Here is an 11952-nt window from a genome sequence, read left to right as displayed (position 1 = left end):
AGATCTAAAATATGACACGCTTTTGATGGAATCGATTTTTAAAAGTTTTGTCTGCAAACTATTTGATCTGTTTGTAACTTTCCAAATCAACCGTGTTGCTCTTTTGTATTCCGTAGTGGATAAAAGTTACTTTTCATCATCAGGTCTCTGCAAATAAAATACAAATCACACTCAAACAAGCTAAAACCAAACTATCTCCTTTTACATGAATAACAAGAAGCAGGGCTGAGAAAAAGTGTCATTTTCTTTACTAAATTATGGATGATTAACATGCCTCACCGAGGAGGTTCATATGTTCCCGACTCCCAGTGATACATCGTAGAAACACACTGTACACTTCGAAGGACAAACATGATGAACCATTAAATGTTGCGACACATTAACCATAAACCACAGCTCTCAAGTATAAGTCGTATTTCTGCCTACTTCCTGTGTCTAATATCCAAGTCTCTGTGGAAAAGAGCAAGAAAAAAAGAGAGCGCATGTCAGACAGAAACACTCAGACACACTTGAGACACTTCTCTCAATAATCCTGTAGTTTTTGCTAACATTTGGGAGCCAATCAAACCAATCAGGCTGAATCGGTGTGGGCAGCTGCATCCCACAGGATGGAGGAGGAGGAGAGAAACAGCAAGAAAACCCAAACTAATGAGTATAATACAAAGTTTGTACCAATAACCAAACCCCACTGGCCTTTCTTATTAAAAACAGTGACTCATATGAACAAATCTAAAGACCTGAAAATCACCCGAGGGTGACTTTTCATGTAATACTGTACAATGACCTGAACACCTTATAAATAATCCCAAGCACTGCTCCTAGTGTAAACTCATAAAACCCAAAGAAAAACATACTGATGGATGATTTTACTTTACAGGAAATATACATACATGAGGTTAAATGAATTCCACTGAAAGCAGCATTTCTCCTGTGACAAAGAAATGGTTGTATAACATCATAAGTAGAGCTACCTGTGTGCTTCTGTAGACAAACCATCGATATTATGGTCCAAGTTTGACATCAATACAATCCTTGTGTTGTCTCATTCTAGTTGGCAAGTAAACAAGAACAAAAGTTTCTCAAAGAGTTCTTATCTAATAATGTTTTTTATATTATGTACAGTTTAAAATGGTAAAATGTATTGTTTTTTCTTTTTTCCCCCTCTAAACAGTTCCTTCAAAGAGCAGAAAGACAGACCACGATGGCTAACTAAATCGGGAGGGAACACTCTGGAATTGGGAGCCGGTCTGGAATGTAAAAGCAGACGGAGTGTGACGTTACGCCCGATGTTTTGTTCGGGTGTTTCTGATGCTGCAGAAAGTCACAGTGATCTGATTTGGCAGTAAATAAAACAGAACAGAATCTGTCTGAAGCCTTTCGTTAGACGTCTTAGGCAGAGTTCGGCAAACACAAAGACACTCCAGAGACAGAAGGCGGAAATCAACCTTAAAGTTAATGGTTTCATTTTGAAGCATCTCCTTTTAATCCATTTTCACTATTTCACTTAGAAGTTTCCCGAATTTGTTTAAAAGAAAGCGGCAACCAGCTCCAGAGTGTCCACGCCTATACCGCCTACTTACAACTGAGGCCCTCTGTAATGAAGAATAACTGTATCTATGGTCAAAAAGTCTGCATAGCACACTGTACACAGTATGAGTCCAAGTCAGTAACTGGGCCAAGCTAAAGATGATGGTCTCTTCCAAATCCTCCACAGCCAGCCGAAAATTAAAGAACGTTTTCAAAGAGGTGCATCGATCGCATGATGTTTTCATCCTGAGGATACAAAATAAGAGACAATACGATGAGCGGTGCTGAGACTGTGCCAGCAGCAGTGCGAGCTGATGTTCTGGGGATCGGCCTTACGTTTTGGCAACAGTCGATGAACTCGTCTATGGTTACCACGCCGTCTTTGTTCTTATCCATCTTCTGTTGGAGGCAGACAAAAGGAGAGATATGAAGGTTTTCTGAAGCCTCGTACATAAAACAGTAAAATCTGCCAACTGCCTGCTTGCCTGAAAGAATACTTCTACGTGCTGACGGGGCGTCTCCTCTTTGAGGACGGGGTATGTGCATTTTCCCATCATGTCGTAGATGGCCTTCATGATGTCCAGCATTTCCTGTGATGCGCAGAAAACATAACAGAGATAAATACAATGTCTTACACTCAGTTTGCACTGACTGCTCGCTAGCAGTTCTTGTGTCCTCACTCATATCTTACGTGCGACTGGATTCATGCACGAGTCGTGTCTCAGGATGAATTATTGGTCAGCGTCAGAAAAAAAATAATTTAAATGAATGGCCCTGAGCCTCAGCTGTTATGCTAATCAGCACGTGTTGCATTATAGAGCATTCATTTGCACCGGGACTGTTTGTTCTTTCAGGTCCCCGTAAAACAGATTCAAGGAGCAGGAAGTTCGAATAACAACCCTGAGAATTTAAGGATGGCGATTATTTTATGTTGTTTTGTGATTTCTGCACTACATTATTACATTATTCAGCTTTACTTATAGTGTTGAATCAACATCCTAATGAGTGATATACATATATACTCACTGGCCACTTTATTGTTCAACTGCTTGTTAACACCAAAGTCTAATCAAGCAATCATGCGGCAGAAAATCGATGCATTTAGATACATAGACATGGTCAAGATGGGACCATGAAGTTCAAACCGAGCATCAGAATAGAGGAGAAAGTTGATTCATATTTCAGTGACTTTGAACTTAGCACGGTTCTCGGTGCCAGACCAGTTTAGCAGTTCCTGAGTGTTTCAGAATCTGCTGGGATTTTCCCACACAACCATCTCTAGAGTTTACAGAGAATTAGCCAAAAATAGATAAAACATGCAGTGAGCAGCAGTTCTCTGCCTTGATGGTGTCAGCGGTGAATGGCAAGACTGCTTCAAGTTGCTAGAAAGGCCATAAGTCAAATAACAGCTTGTTACAACCAAGGTACGCAGAAGAGCATCTCTGAACACACAACACATTGAAGCTTGAGGCAGATGGGCTACAGGAGTTGAAACAAACAGCTGTGCAGGGAAAATACTATTAGCTTGTTTAGGCCGGCTTTGAAAAAAGTGGCTTTAAATGTTTGCGGGCTGACTTAATCCCTGCGTTTGAATTAAATTAAAAGGAGCCAGCTTTGTTAATGAACATATGGCAGCTCGACAGCTTTAAAAATAGTGAAAGTAAAGAATAAAATTAAAGGTTAGGGTAGTTTTAGTTAAGCTGTAAATGTAGTCAGGCCACACTGGCAGTACTTTTGACACAAACTACTTTTGACACAGTAGATGGCAAAAAGAGCCAAATGTGGCTCTGGAGCGGCAAACTGGAGACACCTGCTCAGTACACGGACTGAAAACAGTACTGCAACTCAACCATAAGAGGGCAGTGTTTGTTTTCAGTACAGCTAATTCTTCCTAAGAACTTTTATTTTAAGTATTGTGAACTCCAATGCTTGAGTGCTTTCACACTGACAAGCTTAGTGAGCCAGTAGGAGGAGGATATGTCAATGTTAACCCACAGAGGCAGATTCCTGGGAGGATGTTTTCTTCAGTTTAACTGTTACATTTTGATCTTTACTGTACAAAAATCGAGCTTAGTCTGCAGGCTCAATGTGAACATTAGCAAAATGCAAACTGGCGTAGCGCTGTGCTCGATCAAAATCGACGAATCGTGGACATCCTGTACAACAACATGTAAGTGAATTAACTAAAGCATGCGGCGTGAAACACGGCAAATATCTCAGCACTGTGACCTTCGTGTTTTTAGGAGACGTACCTCTTTAGTGATATATCCGTCTTTATTGATATCATAAAGGTTGAAGGCCCAGTTGAGTTTTTCCTGGACTGTGCCACGCAGGAGGATAGAGAGACCCATAACAAAATCCTGTAATGGAAACGCAACTTACTGACAAATGTGCAAAACATCACAGCTTTAACTCAACAACGACGCATGAGACACTTTCTACGTGAGGCACTTCAACCGATTCCACCCTTTCTGTGAGGATGCCGTCCTCTATCACGTATTCATTAGAGGAAAATGATGAAAGTGGAGCTATCATAAATCAAAAATAGCTCATTATTCAAATGTTTAGTCGACTCAGTGTCAGTCCTCAGGGAGATCTCGTACTTCAGAACAGAGTGGACCGCACATTAGGCAGGGAAACTTTGTTTGGCATAATGACAGCTGTTCCCTGTTCTGTCCTAATAAGCAAATAAGTGCCCTTCATAAATATTAATCAAATGTTGAGCATCTTGAGTAAACTTGATGAGGCTAGATTTTTTTTTCTATAAAGGGGGTTGCAGGTTACATAATGATCGAGTGTAAAGCCTCGTCTGTAGGAGCGTTTGATGCGCACGCCTTTTCGACAGCGAACCCACACACTGGTCGAGCTTTAAGACACTGAGAAATGAACAATCTGGCAACTCTGGGCTTACCTCAAAACTCACAGAGCCATTGTGATCCGTGTCAAAAGCATTGAACAGGAAGTGTGCGTATGTCGAGGCATCTATGGAGAGAACAAACAACCAATCACAGAACATCTGTCGTGATTACGGCTCGCTGGCAGTGGTGGCTACTGCAAACAAGAAAAAGGTTCAAAGCGGAGACTGTTTTTTCTTTTCCACTTCAAAGAAAACAGGCTCGTGATGAGAGGGAAGAACAGTGTGCTTAGAGCTGAGGGTTTTATCATTGTTTCCTCTGTGCTGTGCCATTATGTTCACTGGCCTGCCTTTCTTCTCTCTGAACAGATATATCAAAGCTTCCTAATGTTTCCTCTGTTCCTCCTCGGGTTGAATCTTTGCATAATGATGAGAGCCAACAGAGAGAAACTCAAGGCTGCCTGAATACAAACTTCTCTTCTCCCTCTGCCTCTCACCGACACTGTGTTTTCATGGGAGGCGAGGAAACCTAACGTACTCCGGACTTAGTGCAATTTTTGTAAACACGCATGAATGCGGGAGCTCCTGGGAAAGGGAAAGCATGCTGGGAAAACAAAGCAGCAGGCACAGACCTCCTTGCGGGAAGAACTGTGCGTAGATGTCTTTAAAAGTGTCTTCGTTGACGACCCCGCTGGGACATTCCTGCAAGACAAAATGGAGATGCGCAGGTTATCTGACATCTATGTTTACAGTCCTAGCCTTAAACTTGAGTTCACATAGTGCCAATCACGGTCACGTCTCACTAAAAACAGGGCACCTCTGAGAACGACAAAGTCAGCTAGCAGTGGGAAGATGTCTTTAAATGAAAAACAACATATTCCACCAGTGACTGACCATCGAATCCTCAGCAGCTATCTCGTCCATGCCTGTGGTTATCTGGCAGCATTCACTGGAAAAGACTGAATAGTAACATACCCAAGAATTGTGCGTGTGTCTCTTTTCAAACAATCAAAGTGCTTGTGAACTTGCATCAACATCAACATATTCTATTCCCTTTCACGAAAGTCAAAAGTAGACACGTTAAAAGGCTCTCTGAGTATGAGTAACCTCGCTAGAATTAAAGGGCACGCCGGGTTTCCTGCTTCCCGTGACCACGTCTCATCAGCCACTTTGGGAAACAGTGCGGCGAGGGGAAGAAAATAAAGACGAAACCTTCATCGTCTTGCTTCAAACGGGCGTCTTGTGTTTCAAGTTAAGAGGATGCTGCAAGGTTGTCTGCGCAAGTCCCCTGACACCCTCCTCCTTCTTGGTCTCACAGACTCAGCTGAATATCTTGCAGGGTGAGGCGAGAAAGAAGTTTCGGAGACAGAATGTGCACAAGTCTGTCTCTGCGTTGTCATCTGGCAGGCTCTAACCTGATTTGTGAAGTCTGAAAGTCGTTGCTTGGACTAGCGTGTATGAATCATAATGATGTACAATGAGGAAAATTACTCTCCATCATGGTTGGAATAAATGACACCTAATTATAACGGTCACAGTGCCTGGATTGAGGAAAAATATTCAGGCTGTTAATTTATAAGTATTGATCTTTATTCCTGGTAAAACAAAAGACTGCAGCTGCAAAGAAAACAATTAGTGCTTTTTGACTTAGAAAAGTATGACATTGCTGTGATATGTGGATGTTAAATGTGAAGCAACAGCGTTGTGAAAAGTTATTTTTTGCATATCTGTCACACTTGCATGTTTTAGAGCAGCGGTCTCCAACCTTTTTTGCGCCACGGACCGGTTTATGCCCGACAATATTTTCACGGACCGGCCTTTAAGGTGTCGCGGATAAATACAACAAAATAAAACTAGTACCGGTACCGAAAAAAAGAAGATTTATTCATAACACACGTGAAAAGACCCAGGAAAAACGAGTTAACGATAAAAACGATAACAAAAAACCCTGAAAACCGATAAAAACCCTGAAAACCATACATTTCACACCTGAGCCTCAACTCTCGCAGCCCGGTACCAAACGACTCACGGACCGGTACCGGTCTGAGGCCCGGGGGTTGGGGACGCTGTTTTAGATTATCAAACAATTACAACACAAATACAAAGTGTTTTTAAATGATGATTTTTTTTTATTTAGTGAAATTTAGCCCTATGTGACAAAGTTTTTGCCCCCCTTCTTAACTCATTAATTAACTGTGACTCTTCATTTTTTGGAAAGCTGAGTTCAATCTACCAGCCACGCCCAGGTCTGACTACTGCCATAGCTGCTGAATGACTTGCATGCTAACATTAGTGATGTGCGATACCACTGATTTCCTTTCCGATCCGATACAAAGTAATATTCAGGGTGGTATCGACGATACTGATCCGATACCGATACTTTGTACAAAAACGTATTTTATTTATTGTATCTCAAATTATAGCGTCATAATGATTACAGGGCATCAGATTTCTTGTTCTTATCACTTAATAATGCAGAGTAGGGCTGCCACAAACGATTATTTTGATAGTCGACTAGTCACCGATTATTTTTGCGATTAGTCGACTAATCAGATCATCATCCATTGAACGTAAAAGTACAGCTTATTGCACCAGCAGCATCTGCTCTTATATAACTATCATTAGCTTACAGCTTTAAGTGTTTAAGGTCTGTGCTAACTAAAAATAAAGACAAGATGATAGTTAATTGAATTCTAATTAAATGTGCAGATTGTTTCGGTGGAGTTTAATAAACTCAGCCGATTTACTCAGGAACAAATAAAATACTGAAAAAAGCCAAACAATAACATTTTTAAGTTATCTAAGTGACTTGTATATGTTTAACCTGAGTAGGGCGGTGGGTTTGAAAACGATCTACCGGGAGTCCGGTGCTCTCATGGCCCCCGGCTAGCTATCGAGCTAGTGGGTAACAGACGCCTCCGAAAACGTCGGAGCGCTTTTGAAAATATGTGGTGTCTTGATAAACTGAGCAGATATTTGAGGTTTACACAGCTACATTCTCACCTGAAAATATGTTAAACGTTTATTTTGTGACCCAGAAAGAATAATAAGAGTAATATTAAAACTAACTAGCTGCCACCATTGTTGACAACTGCGCTGGGCCGCGCTATGAATTCTGGAACACAGTTTCTTCTTCTTCGGGGTTTAACGGCAGCTGGCATCCTTGTACATGCAGTGCTGCCATCTTCTGTTTCAGTCCGTTATTACACTCTTAAATCCTGCTACTTATTCCTGCTTTTGGGATCTTACAAAGCTTCAAATGACGCGTCGACTATTAAATCAGTCGTCGACGATTTTGATAGTCGACGTAATCGTGACTAGTCGACTAATCGTGGCAGCCCTAATGCAGAGTTCATCATATAGAAATAAAAAAACTAAAGTTGTGCCTATTTGAACACCTTGCCTGCCTGCAGCACTAAAGGACTCCATGAGAGAGGTCTGCCTCGCCCTAGCAGCACCTGCCCCTGTCCTCCTCTTCAGTTCGTCTCAACATACGCTCGTCATATTCTGTGATATGATTTACTCTGAGGTGTTTGACAAGGTTAGTGATGTTGCCACAACCATACATGCCAACCCTCCCGATGTTTCCGGGAGAATCCCGGAGCCACCATTCTCCCGAATTTCCACCTGGACAACAAAATTGAAAAACCATATCGCAGAATTCATAGCGGGCCCAGCCAATTCCAGTTTCCAACAATGGCGGCAGCTACTTAGTTTTAATATCACTCTTATTTCTCTTTCTGGGTCGCAAAAAAACAAACAACTTTTAACATATTTTCAGGTGAGAATGTAGCTGTGTAAACTTAAAATATCTGAGCCGACCGACACATCGTTTTCAAACCCCCGCGGTCTTTCGCTACTCGGGTTAAACATGATTTATAAGTCACTTTGATAACTTAAAAATGTTATTGTTTGGCTTTTTCAGTGCTTTATTTGTTCGTGAGTAAATCGGTTTGGCTGAGATTAAAGTTTAGATTAGATTAAATTAAATTTAATCCATCGAGAGGGTTCCTCTGGATGGAAATAGTATGGTTGGATTGGGTTCCACCATGCAGTACTATCTGGAAAGCATCTGATCTGATTGTTGAATGATCCCAAACCCACTGCCAACACACAATGAAACTCAAACTAAAAATCAGTCATGGATTGGCCTCCCCCCAGCCTGGACCTCAACACAATTGAAGCAGTGTGGGATCACGCTGACGGGGAACAGAACAATATGCAGAAACCTCCAAAGATGAGCTTTGAATGTCCTTCAAGAAGTCTGGAGAACTATTCCTGAAGACTACCTAAAGAAATTACAATAAACTTCCTCATAGAGTTCAGGCCGTTTTGACGAATAAAGGTGGTCACACCAAATAAAGCTCATCGGGGTTGTTGTCTGTTTTTGCCTTATATGCTTTTTTCTAGATATGTTTGCACACATTTCAATAAATTGTTATTATTGTATTATTATTTAATTTCCCATTTTCATACTAAAATATAAAGAAGTAAGGGTTGGATCAAGATTTTTACGTAACGCTGCGTATTTTTTATCTGTAGCTTCTTAAGGAATGTAGAAATTCTGTCCCTGCAGGGACTTCACGCATATCCACCATAAAGACAAAATGCACTGTAGCATCTTTGTATTTGACAGTATTTCTCTGTTGTTTACCAGAGCAGCTGTTAATTAATGCTTTGTTTATCTTCTACAACCGTGCAGACAACACGCTCTCAACAGTCAACCTCTTGTTGTAGTTGTGCTCTGTAAATAAATATAGTAAGCAGGGGGATTTTTTTTAATAGGACTTCTACTTGACTTGTAGAGTATGTGCATGGCTGCACCTGTGTGTGTCTGTGCATCACACACACTTCTTCTTCTATTCTCTCTACTGCAAATCATCCTAAAAAGCTGCAGAAAAAATAAAGCTCAGTGAAAGCTGTTGGAGCGAGTCTCACTCTCGTGGCAGAATTCAACTGATTGTATATCAGCGTTTCTTTGTAGCCTGATGATGACATTGGTGAGCGAGGCTATTTTTCAGTTGGGAATGGAGCCTGTGCGTCATCTTATTACCACATGCAATGCAGCGCCCCTGCAATTCAATTTCAAGTACAGAGAAATAGTTACACTTTGACTTTAGGTCCCATCAAGGAAAACTTTGATCTTGCTGAGCTAAAAGTCAGGAACTCATTTATTTTATATTATATACATATATAACATTAAGCCAGAGTTCATTTTATTTTCATAAAGTATGCATCTGTGTCCCAACAACAGATGAACATATCACCAAATTAAAGATATAACAAATATCTAAATGTTTACATTTACATACATATCGATAAAATTAATTAGCTTATTTTTCCTGCTAGGACTCAATTCATAAATATTTGCTCATGCACTTCTAGATCAAGACTTTAAGAAAAAGAAAAAAGCAACTAGAAAAACATGGGTTACATTTTCCAGGATGATCACCAACGTAGTCACTGTTTCCCTTTGTCCTCGTTTTTTTGTTTTGTTTTGATTTTGCACATTGTTCAATGCCGTTCTCATTAGACGGACTGAGAGATCAGAAAGTTTATTTGTATTCATTTGATATGCTTGTAAAATTAGCTCATCCATGATAATAAAATCACACATCCAATTCAATCAAATGCAAAACTGGCCAGGCATGAAATTCCTTTTGGAGACCCATGAAGCGAGGCGGCAATAAGCAGTGCGGGGAATGAAATATACCTACGAACAGACGAATCGTGACTGATGGCATCGAAAGTATGAGATCTTAATCTAATGCCCAAGTCAGTACCCTGGACTGTGAACTGTGAAAGCTCAGAAGATTCAGTCAGACGTGAGGACAATATTGTGTTATTTTCTATAGTCTGAGGTCAAGGTTTTTTTTTTTTTTAAATAATAAATTCTCTCAAACCTTTAAGGTGACCCCTTGCTCAAATTCTGCCTCGAGATCAAGGCCCAGAACCAGAGGTTTCATTTGGTAGACGAGACTTGCTCGACAAAGCGCTATATCTAAAACAAAGCACCACTTGTGCTACAAGTGAATAACTTGTAAAGTCTGTTGTCAAGACAGATGACCTCATCCTTCCACCAAATCAAACTTGGAGAAGTTTGATTTGCTTCAAAACCCTGGATACCAAGGACAAAGGGCCAAACTTCTCATCATGGGAATCATGCCAGCTTCTATTAGTCTGGCTCGCCTTAAAAGCTTTCCTTCATTCTGCCAATGTCACTGGGATAGGGCAAGACAAGATGACCTGTTTGACCCCAGAAGTTAAAAAATGAGCCACACTCTAGATTTAGTGATGAACAGAAGCTATTTAATAGCTGTAATTTAAGCGTCATTACTCTTTCTCTTTGTCCAGTTTGGGGTCCTAGTTCAACCACATCTAACTCCACAGTAGACAGGAGCAACTGAGTAAACGGAGACGATGACCTCCTATTCCAATACATAAATGAATAAATACACTAAAAACATTATAACCATGCTAGTGGCTCAGTGAGGCTGTATTGAGGCTCTTTGATGTACAGAGGTAAATGCTAACATGCCAATATTTTACTATTCTAAACAGCAAACAAGCTAAACACAGTGAGGATCATGTGAATTTCATTTTTTGTTTTTTATCAAAAATCAAAGAATTTGAATTTAAAATTCAAGTTTAGATTTTAAAAAGGCAGATGGAGAATTAGGAAATGATACTGCGCGTTGTGGAAGGCCGGACAGATCCCCATGTACTAAGAAGAAGTAAATAAAATAAAAAGGTTAGATAGTGCTCAATCACAATCAGAAGAGTTGCCTTTTGGTACTTTCTAGTGTAAGTTAAAAACCCTGCAATAACAGAAAGAAAACCCCAACAATCAGATAATCCCTTTCAAGCAAGCACTTGGTGACTGTGGGAAGGAAAAACTCCCTTTTAACAGGAAGTGACCTGTTTGGAAAGCCATCGGCTAGTTTGATAACTTCTGGGCTAAGACTTCTTGTTGAATTGTTGTCAGATGATATCAATGGTTTCATGACTGCAGTTTAGCAGTTGCAGTCTTTGTTTTGCTGTCCACACTGTCTGCTTACCTCCATCCAACCAAGACCTGATTCTGATTCTTAAAGGTGGCATTATATGGTACTCAGACTATGAGCCGACAAAAAACGAAAACCAGAACACTTCCAGTACCAAATGGAAATTATGTCCCTTGCTAATAAATTCTGCATATATTCCTGATAAATCACCCAGAGGGGCAAATTAATATGTATGCCTTTTTCCTGGTGCTCAAAGAAAGCTGAAGGGGCCACCTGAGTTATTTGGATTCATCACTTCATCCCTTCCAGTGGCAAAATAGAGAATGTCTTTAAATGCTGTGAAATCAGGCAGCGTGAAGCACAAATTAAATCCCTGATCAGAACACTTCTTACCTCTTACACCATCTCCAGTGGAAACGAACTAATGGGAAAGATTTGCAGGGACTTGGCTAGAGCACATTGCAGGCAACAGGAAACTGAAGCCTCACGGGAACACCATCACAGGACTCTCACTATCCTCTTTCACAGCCAGATAATCTGGGTTGGGTTAATTCTGGGTCATCTTAT

General features: G+C 40.6%; 1 protein-coding gene across 5 annotated transcripts in view; it reads right to left on the bottom strand.

Moving 5' to 3' along the window:
• Positions 1-278: 278 nt before the first annotated feature.
• Positions 279-11952, bottom strand: part of kcnip4a (potassium voltage-gated channel interacting protein 4a) — a 159299-nt gene continuing 147625 nt past the window's right edge. For all 5 annotated transcript variants that reach the window (XM_080891851.1, XM_080891852.1, XM_080891855.1 and 2 more), the window contains 6 exons: positions 5014-5083; positions 4439-4509; positions 3780-3887; positions 2013-2117; positions 1864-1926; positions 279-1773 (listed from right to left, as the gene is read on the bottom strand). In XM_080891851.1, coding sequence (XP_080747977.1) covers positions 1726-1773; positions 1864-1926; positions 2013-2117; positions 3780-3887; positions 4439-4509; positions 5014-5083 — 465 coding nt within the window. In that variant the 3' untranslated portion in view covers positions 279-1725. The remainder of the gene's footprint in view (positions 1774-1863; positions 1927-2012; positions 2118-3779; positions 3888-4438; positions 4510-5013; positions 5084-11952) is intronic.

This window comes from Rhamphochromis sp. 'chilingali', assembly GCF_963969265.1.
Source record: "Rhamphochromis sp. 'chilingali' genome assembly, chromosome: 1".
Classification (NCBI taxonomy): Eukaryota; Metazoa; Chordata; class Actinopteri; order Cichliformes; family Cichlidae; genus Rhamphochromis; species Rhamphochromis sp. 'chilingali'.
Note: the sequence above shows the minus strand (reverse complement) of the source record. Positions and strands in the feature narration are given on the sequence as shown.